The following is a 19,374-nucleotide window of genomic DNA, read 5'->3' on the forward strand; positions in this document are numbered from 1 at the left end:
TTAATAGCTTCAAAGTATTGGTATAGGGTGGTCAGTCGAAACGTTCAAATGTAGATTAAAATTATTTTTGATATTTGTTAAAAGGAGACCCACATTAGGGTTTTTATTTTTATTATTTTAAGATATATTTATTTATTGATATGGGGACAGGTGGAGAGGGAAAGAAAGAATCTCAGACACACTCCCCAGTGAGTGAGGAGCCTGACCTGGGGCTTGATCTTAGGACCCTGAGATCATTAGCTGAACCGAAGTCAAAAGTTGGATGGTTAGGGGCGCCTCGGTGGCTCAGTTGGTTAAGCCACTGCCTTCGGCTCAGGTCACGATCCTGGAGTCCTGGGATTGAGTCCCACATCAGGCTCCCAGCTCTGTGGGAAGTCTGCTTCTCCCTCTGACTTTCTCCCCTCTCATGCTTTCTCGCACTCTCTCTCAAATAAATAAATCTTAAAAAAAAAAAAAAAAAGTCGGATGCTTAACTGACTGAGCTACCCAGGTCCCCTGATTTGGGTATTTAGAGTATTCCTTTACATGTATTTACTTAATCCTCACGACCATCCTGGAAGGGTAATACTATTATCCCCCATTTTTACAAATAAGGTTAAGTGTCTTGCTCAGGTTCTGTCAGCAGTTTAAGTGGCAGTGCTACGATTTAAAGCCAGGAAGCATGATTACAGATTCTGAGTTTAGTCACTGTGGAGTGTACTGCTTCACCAGCCACACTAGGGTAGACCCATTACACAAGAGTAGGAGAGAAGAGAAAAATGGAAAATATCTCTCAGGATACAGTTTAAAAATTCTAGATTTAAGAATTTTTCTTTTTGCTATAAAGGTTTATATGTCATTTAAACATTAAATGCCTGTAATATTTTAAATATATATATTCTTGGTTGTCTCTTCCAAGCATTGAATTTTGTATTTCATTGTAATTTTAAAGCCTGTTTTATAAAATGTTTTGGATATAGTTTATAATAAATGTTCTTAACTGCTAGTAAAAAGTATAACAAAATTTAAAATAAGATAAAACTCTCTAAATTACCATAATGTTATAATTCCTAATGTTACATCGCTGACCTTTTTAAAAGTCCTAGAAGGCAAGATAGATTTAGAGGGGAGATATGTACCTATGTATAATATTACCTGATTCATTCAAATAAATATTTTTATGTATTTTATCTTACAGGGATTACAGCATCCAATGTAAGCATAATTGGTCAACGTATGAACTATGGGTTTGGATGTGGTGATTTTGAAGATGATAGGTCCCATGACATTTCACCTAGTGTTTTCAAAATACAAAATAAGGAACCCCCAAGACATTATAAACATACAAAAGGTTAGTAAATTTCACAAATTAATTTTTAAAATTGAATGTCTCTAAATCCTAAATTAAGTGTGTCAGAATTCTCCCTAAGCATGCCAATAAATGGAGATTTCTGTTTTCAGATTTTTCTTACCCCTCTGCTGATGTGTTATTGCTTCAATAATTTTGCCAAATAAGAGAACATACAGGTTTCATGTATTGGTTAATGAACTTGCCTGAGAAGCCAGAGCAGGGAAGCGACTACATATGAGGTTAAAACTCGGGAATCTCTGGTGACGTCTCCCCCTCCAAGATTACACACAACACACGCACACACATACACACACACATTTTACAAGACATTTTAGCACTAAAATGGGGTAGAGAAATCATGTGAATAAGTAAGTCCCAGATGCTTACTTAGGTTGTAACCGTGGAATAAAACTGTAGAAACAGGAATATAGTTTTCCTATGGTAGAACCTGGGAAGGCTTCTTTGTTATCACTAACCATTATTAGTAATTTACATTCTTTTTTTTTTTTCCTTTAAATTTAGTGGAGCAAGCAGCTCCTCTGTGATTGTTCGTTTTTTCAGAGAACCTATTAAAGCTACATTTTTTAAAATTTCCTTTAGGATAAAGAGGAAGTTACTTTAAAGGGTATAAATACTTAAATAGAGTAATAAGAAGTCACTGTATTTAGGTATTTAATCTCCTAGTAACTCTAAGGAGCTGTCATTTTTTTATTTGTAGCAACCATGATTATAATAGGTCAACTTTTGTTATTTTTTTTCTTTTTTGCAGATGATATGACACTTTATTTTTTTAAACTTTTGTTATTTCTGATAACCTGAAGTCACATATGTGTGGGTGTGTGAGTATATCTGTGTGTCTGTGTAGGCAGTCAGGCATTTTAGGACATCTGTTTTTTTTGTGGAAATAAATTGAGTAAAGGAAAGTTGCTTGGAATGTTTTTTTTCTTTTATCTTTCTTTTTGGTAAATTTTTAAAGTATTTCATCCACGATGTGATTCAATATCTGTTCTTTGTGAAAGATTTCTTCTCTCTCATTGTTTTTACAAAAGAAAATGACAGGGTTTTTTTCCTATTTACTTATGTATTTTATTTCTCATGTAAAGATAATCAATACAAAAATATTTTTCTTCCTAAAAGTAACTCATACCCTAACATATAATTTTTTAAATTTTCTTTTTTTAGAAATTGCTTTGAAATAATTGCTGAATATCTTTATTCACTACTATTGGCACCCGTTTTTGGACAGCAGAATTGTAAAAATGTTTGTAACTTTTGACCAGCAGTTATTTCTAGTCCAGAAAATTACTTCATACACATACTTCCAACTCTAAACCAAACACCTCTTGTATCTTTTTGGTCAGGAGAATAAACATGCTCAAAAACCAAACTAACCTTCCTTTCTAGACCAGTTCCTTTACCTTTGTTTTCATTTTTATTAGTAGCATTACTATTTTTCCAGTTATGTGGACTTAAAACTTTAGAGTCATCTTTGTCTACTTCTCCTTACCCTCCAAGTTCAGGCAGTGGTGACGATCCTACTAGTTCTGTTTAATATGGGCCTTCATTATCTCTTCCTTGGATAATTGCAGTAGCTTTCTGAATAAGACATCTTGCCTCTTATTTTATCCATTTTTACTTCAGGCTCCATACCCTTCCAGAATTAACTTTTTGAAGTATAGCTACCATCTCTTCCATACTTAAAACCTTGAGTGGTTCCCTGTTTCCCACAGAATAAATTTTGTGCTCTGCAGCATAATTTTTAAGACCCCTAATAATCTTGTGTCAGCTGAACTTACTGAATTATCTCTTACTACTCTTTTCATTCCCAGTGCTCTGGCATTCTTAGTACTGGAAGTTTTCTTAGGTGGCAATGTACAGTCAGCCTAGATGTCTGTTTCTGATCCTAATGTGTTCATAGCATGTCTGCTTTTTGAATACTGGCTAGAATCCATTTCTTTAGAAAGTTTTCCCCACTTAACTGGTGTGGAGTAGTACAAATTATTTAAAAGTAAAGGTATTGCATCTTTATATTCCTATTAGGCTTTGCATGTAATGGTGTCCAATACCACATGTTAAATGAATGGAGCGGTGATGAGCCAACCCAAACTAACAGTGTAGCCTTGGATATAGTCACTCAAACATTGCATCCTCAAACAATCAGATTAAAGTGACTTTTGAGGGACGCTTGGGTGGCTCAGTTGGTTAAGCGGCTGCCTTCGGCTCAGGTCATGATCCCAGAGTCCTGGGATCGAGTCCCACACCGGGCTCCTTACTCATCAGGGAGCCTGCTTCTCCCTCTGCCTCTGCCTGCCACTCTATCTGCCTGTGCTCACTCTCTCTCTCTGACAAATAAATAAATAAAATCTTTAAAAAAAAAAAAAAAGTGACTTTTGAGTACAGTGCTCAAGGGAATAAAACAACTTCCAAAAGAAATATTGGCAATAGGTGGCATATATGAATGGATTCATTTTGCAAGAAACTTCAGACGGTTTTAAGATTTGCTTTCAGAACTACTTCTTCCCATTCTACTCCTTTGCTGGTTGTTCCTTTGAACCTGCCCATTTTCTAGCATATTCATGTAAAGCCCCAATTAATAACTTAAGAAAGTGACTAGGGATAATGCTTAGAGTTTTAGCAAACTAGCTTTTATGAGTTAGTATTTTCTCTTTCACTATTTGGATGAATGAGACAGAAGTAACAAAAAGGTTATATAAGATTAGCTTATGTGTCAAGAGTCTTTTAAGCTTATTTTTTCTTTATATTTTACAGTTGAGACCCAATGAGCAACATTTCTTTCAGTGTTTTGTTTACAAGAAAATGTAGTGTAAAACGTAAAAGTAACATTAAAAATGACTAGTTATATCAGCCTGATAAATGAAGTTAAACTACTTAAGGATAACATGTTCTTTATATGTTTCCTCTTGAGATTTGTCTAATTATTCAGTCATTTCTTGACAGACTATGTATACACTTTATGGACAGATTTTGAACAAATTGTTCCATTTACTGAGATTTGCTTTCCTTTGTCACTTAACACCTTTTGAGTCTACCTGAGGTATCTGTTTGTAGACCCCAAATTAATGATACTTTGCTTTTCATTTTTTCTGTCTTGCAACGTTCATCTAACATATATTTATTGAAAACCTACTATATGCCCTACTAAGAGGCTCTGGAAAAACATAATTGAAACCAGACATGGGTCCTATCTTCATAGAGCTTACAGTCTAGTAGAAGAATAATTAAACAAATAATTGCACACTGAGGTGAAAGTTAACCTAGAAAATCACAGATTGCTGAGAGATTGACTTGGCTGTTTTTAGGAGTCAGAGGCTTTCCTTCGTGGTTACCTTTTGTTGCTCATTTATCATGCTGTGATTATTTTCTTATATATCTTCCCATTCTTAACTCTGACATGTATATAGTCCTTAGGGGAAGGAAGGTCTCTTTTCTCTCTACTGCCTAGTCAAACAAGGGATTCTAATTTCAAATATTTATTGAATTAATAAATAAGTGTGAATAAATAAATTATAAAATCCATGTATGAAATAAAATTTTTGTTTCAAAGGACCATGTTATAATATCCTAAAATACTATATAACAACAATATTAAAATGTGGGGTTTTTTGTTTGTTTCTTTAGCATTTACAGGGTCATCATCAAATTTACAGCAATTTCCCAGTTTTGACTTCATATCCACAAATACCTTACCAGAAGACTCAGTAGTTGTTGTTGGAAAAGGTATTTCCAAGTTATTTAGCTTGTTAATTGTATGTGTTCTCCACACATAAGCAGAGGATATCATTAAAGAACAGAGAAGAATGTGATTCAAGTGTTGATCAGAACTTTTTTTATTAGAACTTTCTTTTTAAGAAATTATTAAATTGAAAAAATTAGAAGTGATTACTTAATTTTAGATTTCTGTCTTCTAACAAAACTAAGTAAATTCATGTGAGTAATTTTCAGAGAGATACTTTATGTAACAGCTGCAGCTTAGGGACTTCTAAGACATTTTTAGGATAGCTAAGACAGCTTTATCACAGTTTAAGTTCAAATAATAGTCCTTATTTATAATTTATCAGCTTAGTATTTAATATAATTTCATTATTTTCCATACAGAGTATAGACAAATCAGAATTAACACCTATTACATATTTTTGGAGGATTAGAGGAACTTTGAGCAATATATTTGCAAATATTCTTTAAAACTCTTTTTTCTTTTCAACTTAATTGAGGTATAATTGGCAAATAAAACTGTAAGTGATTATTTGATATCCATATACATTCTGAAAGGATTCCCCCATCAAGTTAATTAACACATCTCAGTTAGATTCTTTTTTAATCAAAAAAGTAGAATGTGATGATAGACATTGATGATCAACATTTTATTTTTGGTAAATACCGTGAAATAGGATAAAATGCTTGGAAAGCTTTCCTAATTGTTTGCTTAGTAGAGTCTCATTAAGTTAATTTGAGGCCCTTCTCAGATTGGCTCCAACCTACCCTTGCAAACTTAGTTTCTGTTATTCTTCTGCCTTGTTCTTAACCAAACTGAGTTATTCACTTCATTTATGTGCTTTATACTTGTTCAGCTCTTCTTCTAAGCATTACCATCTTACAAGATGCCCTTCCCTCCTCCTTCATTTACCTGCCCAAATTCATTGTGTCTTCTAATTCCAGCTCAAATCCTTGCACTGAAATTATCTTAAACACACATCATATCAACCTTTCCTTCATTTAAACTCATTATTAGGATATGCAATTCTCAATTAATATTATTGTGAAATGTCTAGTGATACCTGTATGATTGTCCTGTTAGGGGATTTATTTTTATATTTATTATTATTTGACATGTTTTTCTTACTAACTATATTGTTTATTTCTTAAAGTCAAGAGCTTGTCTTTAACTTTGTTATTAGAGTGTGATCACATAAATACTTAATGGCAATTTGATGGTGGGTTAATTTCAGGTGTATTTGGAAGTCCAAATTCAGCACCAGCAGCCTGCAGCCAATCAGTGATATCTTCTGTGGAAAATGGAGATGCATTTTCAACTAAACAAAACATTGAACCACCATCAGGGATTTATGGAAGAGCAGTCCAGCAAAATATTCCATCATATGTTGATGTTGATAATGAAAAGGATGTAAGATTATTTGCTGATTATTAGGATAAACTCAAGCCTATATTATATCATTGTGCTGTGTTCATCAGATTTGGGGTGATGAAGGTGTTTTGATTAAAATTTTTAAAATCTCAGGATAATCAAAATTTCTGATCCTTAATCATTTAAATAATGGATTATTTTTCTTTCCAGCAAAAATATTCTCACTCTGGTATAAAGTATCTAGTATACTTTAAATTATACATGTACTTTATGTTTGTGTGTGTGTGTGTGTGTGTGTGTGTGTGTGTGTGTATGTATTTACATACTCAATTTTCTAGGACACTCAAGGAGTAACAGACTGGTATCCTCAGGTACAAATTTAGTTATGATATTAGCACCATGTAATTCTATTCAATTTTGTTTTATTTTATTTTAAGATTTTATTTATTTATTTGACAGAGAGAGATCACAAGCAGGCACAGAGGCAGGCAGAGAGAGAGGAAGGGAAGCAGGCTCCCTGCTGAGCAGAGAGCCCGATGAAGGGCTCAATCCCAGGACCTGAGATCATGACCTCAGCCAAAGGCAGAGGCTTAACCCACTGAGCCACCCAGAGCCCCTCTAGTCAATTTTAGAATTCCTAAAATAAGGACTAAAAATATATATAATTTACTTTTTTATATGTAGACACTTAATGTCTCTATGTAGTTGTCAGAGATGAAGATAGCTATGTTAAATAACAAACTCCCTGAATACTTACAGGTATTTCAACTTTTTCATTCAGATTAAAATTTCTATTTCAAAATCTACTTATGACAAGATGAGACAAAAGAGAAAAGAGGAAAAAGAACTTTTTGACATTAAAGATTGTGAAAAGAAGGAACAGAATTCCTGGGAGCGAAAGAAAACTACAGGAACTGAGAAAAAGACGTCTGAAAGTAAGTGGAATTTAACTTTTGGTGTGTTTTTCAGCTGATACTATTCTAAAGCTAGTGTACCTGTGGTTTAACGGAAGGCTAATAATGGAATATGTTGAACCGTAACATTGAAATTTGCAAGACCCAGTAGCTTCTATTATAATAAATATTAATTATTTCTCATAAAGAAAGAAGTTGAATGACTATTTTTCTCCCTTCTAGACTTACATATTTTTGGAGATGAGGTGGGAATATCAAAAAATCAGAATTCCCCTTTAGAAAATATTGCCTTCAGCCCTCCATTGAAACAGGGACCTGTTTAAAAAGGTCATCATCTTTAGTGTTTTCAGATTCCTGTAAGTAATTTGTTTAAATGTAAAGAATAATGTCACAAATGCTGGTTAAGCTGAAGAGACCACATATGGTTAAGTGCATTTGTGATGAAAAGAGCACTAAGCTAGTAGGAGTCAGTAGACAGACCTGGCTTCATAATTACCAGGCCTGCCTTTTAATTAACATTCTGACCTGGAAATATGCCTTAGTTTTTTGTCCCTAAAAATACCCAAATTATCTCAAAGGTCTCTTCTGTGCTTTCTGCAAATATTCCTGCTTCACTAAGGAGTGGTGTCCCATTTTATAGCTGGGGTTAAATGAGATTGTGAAGTTGGTTTATTATCAGATCATGATTTTTAAAAAATCATTGTATTTATCACTTATTCAGCCTACCATTCAGTATTTACTAGCTCTTATACCTGGCCAAGGATGGCTTTCATGTTTCCTGTGCTGTTTTTGAAAATATTAAATAGGACTTAGGCAGCTAAGTGGGAGGTGGAACCCTCGATGGGACAGTGTGGTTTCAAGATCCTCAGGGTCACAGGAAGACCAGGGGTGCCTGAGTGTGGCAGAGCTCCCATGTATCGGAGCAGGGAAGCCGGCTGCAATCAGTGAACCCAGGAGTGGTCTCTCACCTTGGGGTTGCCATAAACTGTGAACCGAGGCACAGTCAGATCCTGTTCAAGTAGGGGCCCAACAAGCGGCTGAACTGGGGGAGAGCCTTCTTTCATTCCCCAGGGGGAGTGGTGTGGGAGCACGCCACAAGAGCCTGTTGGGTTTGGAGACTCCACATGGGGTTGGGCACCTGAGATACAAATGCTTGGTCAAAGGCCAGTGAGCACAGAGTGTGGCTAGAGAGCTAGGAGATAGGAGTGATTTACTGCTTTTCTCTGAGGGCTCACAGAGGAGTGGGGCTCTGAGCTTTCTGTGACCAGAAGAGTAGGGCTCTGAGCTTTCTAGGGCCAGAGATTGGGAGGACAGCATGTTCGTTCTCATCCTCAAAAGCTGTGCAGAAAGCCTTCAGGGAACAAAAGCCACATAGAGCAATCCTGAGCCGGATTACTTAGCCTGGCCCTGGGCAAGGGCAGAATAATTCTGGGGGGGCAAAGACATTTGAGAATCAAGGCAACTGGCCCGTCACTGAGAAGATGTCACTGAGAAGATGCACAAATCTGTGGAGTTTGGTACATGCAGAGAGGGAGACAGATTGACCTGGAGGATCTTTTGAGGGGAGTGGACTGTGACATTGTGGCTTTCAGCTGGAGATTCCCGCACAGCCATGTTTGGTCTGCCCCTCTAAAGAGAAGTGGAAAGACACCAGGGAATTAAAGCGGCTCAGCCAAACAGCTCACATTAAGCCCATCTCTCTGACAAGGTGTGGGGCAACTCCACCCAGGCAAAGACACCTGAGAAGCTGAGCAACAGGCCCCTCTCCCAGAAGACAGACTGGAAGAATAGGTGAATAAGCTTAAGCTTATTTCCCACAGAACTGTAAAACTCATCACCAGGGGAAAATAATATTGGAAGCTCCTGGTGTTTCCTCATGACTGGCTTATACTTCAAGCTAAAATTTTATATTTCTCTTTTAGTTTCTCTTCTTACTCTTTTTTTTTTTAAAACCCTGCTCCCATTTCAAATAGATTCATATTTCCCAGCCTGTTTTTAAGTCACTTCTTAACTTTTATTTTCTTTTTCACATATATGTTTTATATATTTACACCCCATTATAGTCCATTTTTCACTCTATTCAATTTTATCTTGCTATATATGTAAGTTCTGATTTCTTTGCAATTTTGGGATATGGTTTCTTCTAACACAGAGACCAAAAATCAAGCAGGAACAAGCAGATAGCTGCGTCCACCCTGAGAGATTATAATCTCTGTCCTTTCCCCCTTTTTTCTTTTCTTTTCTCTCTCTCTCTCTCTCTCTCTTTTTTTTTTTTTTTTTTTTTATTGTTTTGGATCGTCTTGGCTTTGATGGTATATCTGTGGTAGCTTTCAACCACTTTGGATTTTTTCTTATGTGTATTTTCTTTGGGTTGTGGTTGATATTTTGGACTCGGTACATTCCCTCAACCATATCCCTCAACAGAATGACTAGGAGGAGGAACTCTGCAACAAAGAAAAGAACCAGAGACAATGTCCTCTGCAACAGATATAATGGATATTGATATAAGCAAGATGTTAGAGATACACTTCAGGGTAGCAATTATGAAGTCAATAACAAGGCTTGAGAAAAGCACTAGCAACAATATAGAATTTCTAAGGGCAGAAATGAGATCTAATCAGGCTGAACTTCAAAATTGCTGTGAATGAAATGCAGTCTAAACTGGATACACTAACAGCCAGGGTAAATGAGGCAGGAGAATGGATTAGTGATCTAGAAGAGAAGCTGATAGAAAGGAAGGAAGCCGAGGAGGATAGGGACAGGCATTTAGAAGCCCATGAGAACAGACTTAGTGACACCATGAAAAGTTCCAATGTCAGAATTATTAGGATTCCTAACTGGTTGGAGAGAGAGAGGACTAGAAAGTATATTTGAGCAAATCACAGCTGAGAACTTCCCTAATCTGGGGAAGGAAACAAGCATTCATGTCTAAGAGGCAGAGAGAACCCCTCCCAAGATCATAAAAATAGACCAACACCCTGGCATATAATAGTGAAACTTGCATATCTTAGAGCCAAGGAAGCTATCCTGAGAGCAGCTAGGGGAAACAGGGACTTTACGGGCAATGTGATGGCATTAAATGCATATCTTTCAATAGTTATCTTAAACTTGAATGGCCCCAATGCTCCCGTGAAATGGCACAGGGTTTCAGATTGGATAAAAAGACAGGACCCATCCATATGCTGTTTATAAGAGACTCATTTTGAACCTAAAGACATTTCCAGATTGGAAATGAGGGGATGGAGAACCATTCGTCATGCCAACAGACCTCGAAAGAAAGCTGGGGTAGCAGTTCTCATACCAGACAAATTAGATTTTAAACCAAAGACTGTAATAAGAGATGTAGAGAGACACTATATCATACTTAAAGGGTCTATCCAACAAGAAAATCTAACAATTTTAAATATCTCTGCCCCCCCCCGAACATGGGAGCAGCCAACTACATAGACCATCTATTAACCAAAATAAAGAATTATATTAATAATAATAAATTAATAGTAGGAGACCTTAACACTCCCCTCTCAGCAGTGGATAGATCATCTAAGCTGCTCAACAAAGAAATAAGAGCTTTGAATGACGCTTTGGACCAGATTGTCTTTGTAGATACATATAGAACGTTTCACCCTAAAACAACAAAATAATCATTCTTCTCGAGTGCACATGGAGCATTCACCTGAATAGACCACATACTGGGTCACAAATCAGGTCTCAGACAATATCAAAAGACTGAGATTATTCCCTGCATGTTATCAGACCACAGTGCTTTGAAACTGGAACTCAATCACAAGAAAAAAATTTGGAAGAAATTCAAACATTTGGAGGTTAAAGAACATCCTGCTAAAGAATGATTGGGTCAACCAGGAAATTAAAAAATAATTTTAAAAATTCATGGAAACAAATGAAAATGAAAACACATTGGTCCAAAACCTTTGGGATACTGCAAAGGTGGTCCTAAGGGGGAAATACATAGCCATCCAAGCTTCTCTCAAGAAAGCAGAAAAATCCAAATGCTCAAGCTAACCTTATACCTAAAGGAGCTGGAGAAAGAATAGCAAATCAAACAGAAACCAAGCAAGAGAAGAGAAATAATAAAGATTAGAGCAGAAGTCAATGAAATAGAAACCGAAAGAACAGTAGAACAGATCAATAAAACTAGAAGCTGGTTCTTAGAAAGAATTAATTGATAAGCCTCTGGCCAGATTTATCCAAAAGAAAAAGGAAAGGATCCAAATCAATAAAATCATGAAAGAAAGGGAAGAGATCACAACTAATACCGAGGAAATAGAAACAATTATTAGAAATTATTAACAGCAACTATATGCCAACAGAGTAAGCAAACTGGAGGAAATGGTGCCTTCCTGGAAACTTACAAACTACCAGGACTGAAAGAGGAAGAAAGAGACAATCATACTAGACCAATAACCAGTAATTAGATTGAAACAGTAATCAAAAACCTCCCAAAAAAACAAGACTTCAGGGCCAGATGGCTTCCCAGGGAAATTCTGTATAAAAAAGAAATCATACATTGGCAAATCAATCAGTGTGATAAATTACATTAACAAAAGAGACAAGAAAAATGTGAGCCGGGCATCTGGGTGGCTCAGTGGGTTAAAGCCTCTGCCTTCTGCTCAGGTCATGATCCAGGGTTCTGGGATCGAACCTCGTTTTGGGCTCTCTGCTCAGCAGGGGGCCTGCTTCCTCCTCTCTCTCTCTCTCTCTTTCTGCCTGCCTCTCTGCCTACTTGTGATCTCTGTCAAATAAATAAAATCTTTAAAAAAAAAAAGAAACATATGATCCTCTCAATTGATGCAGAAAAAGCACTTGACAAAATACAGCATCCTTTCCTGATTAAAACTCTTCAAAATATAGGGACAGAAGGAACATTCCTCAATATCATAAAAGCCATCTATAAATAGTACACAGCAAGTATCATTCTCAAGGGGAAAAACTGAGAGCTTTTACCTTAAGGTCAGGAACATGACAGGAATGCCCACTCTCACCACTTTTGTTCGGCAGAGTACTAGAAGTCCTAGCCTCAGCAATCATACAACAAAAAGAAATAAAAGGCATTCAGATTGGCAAAGAGGAAGTCAAACTCTCTTCTCTTTGCAGATGAAATATACTTTATATGGAAAACCAAAAAGACTCCACCCCAAAATTTCTAGAACTCACACAGTGCACAGATATAAGGTGCATTTCTATATACTAACAATGTGACTGAAAAAAAGAGAAATTAAGGAATCCATTCCATTTACAATAGCACCAAAAATCGTAAGATACCTAGGAATAAACCTAACCAAAGACACAAAGAATCTGTACTCCAGAAACTATAGAAGACTCATGAAAAGAAATTGAGGAGTACACAAAGAGATGGAAAAACATTCCATGCTCATGGATATGGAAGAATAAACATTGTGAAAATGTCTTCCTGCCCAGAATAATCTATACTTGCAGTGAAATATCTTTCAAAATACTATTGACATTTTTCACAGAGCTGGAACAAACAATCCTAAAATTTGTATGGAACCAGGAAAGACCCCAAATTGCCAGGGGATTGTTGAAAAAGAAACCAAAGCTTGGGGCATCATAATGCCTGACTTCAAGCTCTATTACAAAGCTGTGATCATCAAGATAGTATGGTATTGGCAGAGAAACAGACACATAGATCAGTGGAACAGAATAGAGAGCCCAGAAATGGACCCTCAACTCTATGGTCAACTAATCTTCAACAAAGCAGGAAAGAATATCCAGTAGAACTGAGATGGTCTCTTCAATAAATGGTGTTGGGCAAATTGGACAGCCACATGCAGAAAAATGAAACTGGACCATTCTCTTACACCATACCCAAAAATAAACTCAAAATGGATGAAAGACCTCAATGTGAGACAGGAATCCATCAAAATCCTAGAGAACATAGGCAGTAACCTCTTCGACATGGGCCATAGCAACCTCTTTCAAGACATGTCTCTAAAGGCAAGGGAAACAAAAGCAAAAATGAACTTTGGGGGCTTCATCAAGATGAAAAGTTTTTGCACAGCAAAAGGAAGAGTTGACGAAACCAAGAGGCAACCCATGGAATGGGAGAAGATATTTTCAAATGACACTACAGACAAAGGACTGTTATCCAAGATCTATAAAGAACTCCTCAAACTCAATACTCAAAAAACAGATAATCACATCAAAAAATGGGCAGAAGACATAAACAGACACTTCTTCAAAGAAGTCATACAAATGGCTAACAGACACATGATAAAATGTTCAACATCACTAGCTATCAAGGAAATACAAATCAAAACCAAAATGAGATACCACCTTACACCCGTTAGAATGGCAAATATTAACAAGATAGGAAGCAACAAGTGTTGGCAAGAATGTGGAGAAAAGGGAACCTTCTTACATTAGTGGGAATGCAAGCTGGTACAGCCACTCTGGAAAAACAGTATGGAGGTTCATCAAGACACTAAAAGTAGAGCTACCCTACGACCTAGAAATTGCACTGTTGGGTATTTACCCCGAAGTTATAGATGTAGTGAAAAGAAGGGGCACATGCACCCCAGTGTTCAGAGCAGCAATGTTCATGATAGCCATGTAGAAGGAGCCAAGATGCCCTTCAATAGATGAATGGATAAGGAAAATGTGGTTCATATATACAATGGAATATTCCTCAGCCATCAGAAAGGATGAATACCCACCATTTGCATTGACATGGATGGAACTGGAGGGGGATCATGCTATGTGAATTAAGTCAAGCAGAGAAAGACAATTAACATATGGTTTCACTCATACATGGAACTAGCATGGAAGACCACAGGGCAAGGGAGGGAAAACTGAGTGGGAAGAAATCGGAGAGGGAGACAAAGCATGAGAGACTCTGGACCCTAGGAACCAAATTATAGGGTTACAGAAGGCGGGGAGGGGATGAGGTAATGAAGTGATGGATATTAAGGAGGGCACATGTGGTGATGAGCACTGGGTGTTATATGCAACTGATGAATCTATGAACACTACATCAAAAACTACTGATGTACTATATGCTGGCTAATTGAACATAATAAAAAATAATTTTAAAAAATAAAAGAAAATAACAAACTGCTTGATATTTGAAAAAAAAAATTACATATCTTGGAACCTTCAGTATTCCAAGTGAAGTTTATCAAATATGGAAAAAAGTAAAATAAAAAGAAAATATTTTTTTAAAGTTATAAAAAATATGAATGCATGGAAAAAAATAAAAGTTCACAAAAGTCATCCTCGCTTATTTTTAAAAAGTTAAAAATAAATAAAAATATTAAATAGGTCTTAGATATAGTAGAAACTTGGAAAAATCAGAGATTGAAATAAAAAATCTCATATACTATCATAAACATTAAGAAATATTGCTTATTATTGGGCGCCTGGGTGGCTCAGTGGGTTAAGCCACTGCCTTCGGCTCAGGTCATGATCTCAGGGTCCTGGGGTGGAGTCCCGCATCAGGCTCTCTGCTCAGCGGGGAGCCTGCTTCCCTCTCTCTCTCTCTGCCTGCCTCTCTGTCTACTTATGATCTCTCTCTGTCAAATAAATAAATAAATAAATCTTTAAAAAAAAAAAGAAATATTGCTTATTGGGAACCTGGCAGGCTCAGTTGGTTAGGCCTCAGTTGGTTTGGCTCAGGTCTCCCTGATCCCAGGATCCTGGGATCGAGTCCCACATTGGGCTCTCTGCTTGGTAGGGAGTCTGCATCTCCCTCTGCCTGCTGCTACCCCTGCTTCTGTGTTCTCTTTCTCTGTCGAATAAATAAATAAAATCTGCAAAAAATACCCCCAAATTATTGCTTATTGCTTTTGTTTTTGTTTAATGTTAGTAAGGAATAAACTGAACTATTATAAACATTTTGAAATTTATGTTGGGTGTGAAGTCTAGGTATCCACAAAAAAACCCAAAAAGTACAGAAAAAATAAATATATAAATGTGATCTTGGACACAATCCTTAACATCTCTCAAAGATACATATAAAAGATAGTTGAACTAAATGACTGTCTGATTGTTCCTAGTTTGTATTTCTTTTGTAATGCAAGAAATTTAGAAAACTTTTTTTTTTAAGAAAACTTTTTAAAATGCTGTCTTCTCATCACTAATAATTGTTGAGTGTGACTGATAACAGATGTTGACCTGTAAAATTACTGGTTAAACATGTCCCTAAGAGCCAGTTAAATATAGGCATTTGTGTTTAAGCCTGTTTAAGTTTAAGCCTATTTGCTAACATTCTCAAATAATTTCACTATTTATTAATGTCATAAAATCTAAGGGGATAAAACCCCTCAAAACTTCTTACCTAAGCTGTAAAAATACTGTCTGTTACTGTTATAGCAGAGAAAGAAGCATAGATAATAGTAAATAGGACAAGTTGATAAATATGTTTATGATAGTCATTTTCTAGTGTTTAATATTACCTTTTTAAAAATGTCTTGTGGGTGCCTGGGTGGCTGTCAGTTAAGGGTCTGTCTTCAGCTCACGTCATGATCTCAGGGCCTTGGAATTGAGCCCCATCTCAGGCTCTCTCCTCAGCGGGGAGTCTGCCTCACCCTTTTACTCTCTCTCCCCTATCCCCAAGTAAATAAATAAATAGTCTTAAAAAAAAAAAAAAAAACTCTTAACATGAAAATATAACTGATGCGTCCTTACCCATTTAAAAAAGCCAGTGCAGGGTCACTTGGGTGGCTTAGTTGATTAAGTGTACTATTTATTTTGGCTCAGGTCCTGATCTCAGGACCTGCATTGGGCTCTGTGCTGAATTTGAGATTCTTTCCCTTTCCTTCTCCCTGCCACCAACCCACCCCCCCGAGCTTGTGCACATGCCCACTGTCTCTCAAATAAATACATAAATAAAATCTTTTTAAGAAATATGATTACACATTTTATTTGATCTTCTTGATCTTTTCCTTTCTAATACTTGCACTGCAGGTATCTTGTATTATTCAGTGACCCCAGGGCATTACCCTGAGCACTCTATGATGATTTGTTTCCCTGACATCGGGGCAATGCCTTACATCTGGAAAATGGTTGGTAAATGATTATGGAAAAAATACTGTTCTTATTACCACACATGGTCTTAGGATTTGTAATAGACCATTAATTCTAGTGGGTAGCAGAAAATTTGTATTTTTGGAATTCAACTGGAATTCTTTACACAGGGACTCCTGGGTGGCTCAGTAGGTTAAGTATCTCATGTGGTTTCAACTCAGGTCATGATCTCTGGATCTTGAGATCCAGCCCCCAGGCTTGCTCCACACTCAACACTGAATTTGCTTGTGTCTCTCCCTCTACTCCTCCACCAGCATGTGCTCTTGTGCGTGCGTTCTCTCCATCTAGAAGAAGTAAAATCTTTTTTTTTTTTAAAGAATTATTTACTATGAAGCTTCATTTTCAGTTGTCATTTGTATAGTAAAACAGGCATATATCCATATGTTTTTATAAAATGGGACCATAATGCTTCTTACTGATTTTTAGCTTCTTAAAGCTTGACTTTATTATATGACTCATGACTGAAAAACCACTTATATATTTATATTTGATATAATTAAGTAATTTTGTACATAAAAAAATAAAGTTTTAAATAGCTTTGGTATCCAGGTATTAGAAATTTTATTAAAGTCTAAACTGATAATACTAGTTTCCATAAGAAATATTCATAGAATCTGTAGTCAGAATATCATTTGTATCAGAGTTCTCTAATGCTTTATTTAATGTTCTTTTTATTTTAGGTGAAGCATCTCCTGGAGGCATTCCACAGTATAAAGAAAGGATGTCATCTGTCACCCATAGTCCTGAAATAATGGATACATCGGAACTACGGCCATTTTCCAAACCAGAAATAGCACTGACAGAAGCTCTTAGGCTTTTAGCTGACGAGGATTGGTAAGTTCACCATCCTTACTTTAAAACTAAGCTGAGGGGGCACCTGGGTGACTCAGTGGGTTGAGCTACTGCCTTCGGCTGGGGTCGTGATCTCAGGGTCCTGGGATCGAGCCCCACATTGGGCTCTCTGCTCAGCGGGGAGCCTGCTTCCCCCTGCCTCTCTGCCTACTTGTGATCTCTCTCTCTGTCAAATAAATAAAATCTTTAATAAAATCTTTTTATTTTTTTTTCTTTAATATCTTCTTTAATAAGACATTACAGCACACAACTGAACCCCCAATGTGTCAGTTAAACATGGGGATGTAGATCCATAGGAAGTAGAATGAAAACAAATGTAATCTTGACCCCATTTCTTTTGGCAAATAATGGAAATACAGAATGCAAATGGACCAATTCTCTCTCAGTGTCTCAGATTTTATAAAGTCTTTGAAGACACCATAACAGTTTTATAATGAACTTTGCTGTGATCTGTTAAAGAATCTTCAAATTTAATAGAGGATGCTTAAGAATTGTAGTTTTCCCTTAGAGCAAATTTAACTCAAACATAACAAAAAGGGATTGTACTAATAATCCTTACATGAAGTATGATAATTAATGTCTTAAGACCAATGCAGCTATTTTCCTATCACTGAGATATAAAGTTATATATGGTGTCTTCAGCTGCTTATAAAAAAGGGTTAAATACCAGAACAAAAAGCTTTTATTCTGAATTACAGTCAGCAAAAATGAAAACAAACAAAAAAAAACAAAAAAAACTTGTGAATGGTTTTTAAATGACTTGTTACTAAATGTAAACATACATATGGTCAAAGCGCTTTTAAAAATCTTTAAATTGTAATGTAACCAGAACTTTAATAATACCCACAAGCAATCAGGCAAGTTCTCATGTTCTGGTAGCAACATATTAGGAGGTAACAGATATTAAATCTGAAATTTAGGAAATTAAACACATGAAAAAAGTTATTTTGAAGTAAGAATGTAATAGAAGTTGCTAAGAAACTATCGCCACTGAAGCTTTTCCTTGTAAATATCTTACTTGAAACTTACAGTGAAGTCAAACAAGATGGGCAGAATATGCATAGCTACAAAACAAATGCAGTGATGAATTACAGCGGAGAGAGGGAATGCATTTTGTAATCCAGAGTCAGATTTGTGCCTCTAAGCAATTACCAGTTGAGTGTTCTTCCTATTATATGAACTTTAAAATTTAAACAGAGTTAAAGCAGTTTCACGAGTAAAGTTAATAGTTGACAAAAGAAAATTAGAAGAACCCTAAAATTAGTCTTCCTTAACTGGGTAGGATTTACCTCACCTATCTTTACTAACCCACTTCCCCATCCTCAAAGCCAAAAGGAATAAATAAAATAAAACTAAGCTGAGTTCCAGAAGTTTCCTGAAAAATTTTTATTAAAAACTTTGAAACATTGCCTATTAAAATAGTCATAGAAATTATTATTATAGTTCTGAGTCTGAGTTTTTTTTCAGCTTATTAATGTAACTGAACTCTGGTCCTAATAGCACTGTTTACTACCAGTTATAACTTATATGTAAAGATAGAGTTTAGCTTTATTATGGATTACATAAACCTTTTGGTACTAAAATACAAATCCCACCTTTTCCCTAAGTGTTTCTCTGTGAAATCCATCCTGTAACAATCCTGAAAATACTTATCTGTTACTAGCATAGCTGCAGCAGCCACATAGCCCAGCCCACTTGGAGCATATACTGGCTGTACTTGTCCCATTTCCTTCCCTACTCCTTCAGTATCTCCCTCCATTCCCATCCTTCATATCCTCAGTTTTACTTCTACTAGACCATATTCATCAATATTAAAATGTGCTATGATATCCCCTGTTTTTTAAAAAACCTCCCTAAACTGCACATCTTCATATTTCTTTTATTCCCCCTTTTTAGCCAGGTCCTCGAAAAGGCTGACTCATTGTCTACTTTTTTACCTTATATTCTCTTCTCAGCCTTTAATTGGCTCTCAATCCTCCCTACCGTGACAACCACATCACTAAAACTATGAAAGTTGTCATCTTGCTAAATCTACATTGGTTATTTTTAGTGGTCATGTTAGCCTTTTAGCAACATTTAACACAGTCAACACTCCCTTCTTTCTGATTTTACCA

The 19,374-nt window shown here is 36.2% G+C and overlaps 1 protein-coding gene across 2 annotated transcripts in view; it reads left to right on the forward strand.

Annotated features, from left to right (window-relative positions):
- Positions 1-19,374, forward strand: part of TOGARAM1 (TOG array regulator of axonemal microtubules 1) — an 81,745-nt gene that overhangs the window by 39,223 nt on the left and 23,148 nt on the right. Inside the window, exons 8-12 of one of the 2 annotated variants that reach the window (XM_047735646.1) lie at positions 1,178-1,330; positions 4,970-5,068; positions 6,298-6,473; positions 7,216-7,369; positions 17,089-17,242. In XM_047735646.1, coding sequence (XP_047591602.1) covers positions 1,178-1,330; positions 4,970-5,068; positions 6,298-6,473; positions 7,216-7,369; positions 17,089-17,242 — 736 coding nt within the window. The remainder of the gene's footprint in view (positions 1-1,177; positions 1,331-4,969; positions 5,069-6,297; positions 6,474-7,215; positions 7,370-17,088; positions 17,243-19,374) is intronic. The other variant, XM_047735647.1, reaches the window with a different exon arrangement.

This window comes from Lutra lutra, chromosome 7, assembly GCF_902655055.1.
Source record: "Lutra lutra chromosome 7, mLutLut1.2, whole genome shotgun sequence".
NCBI classification, from domain to species: domain Eukaryota; kingdom Metazoa; phylum Chordata; class Mammalia; order Carnivora; family Mustelidae; genus Lutra; species Lutra lutra.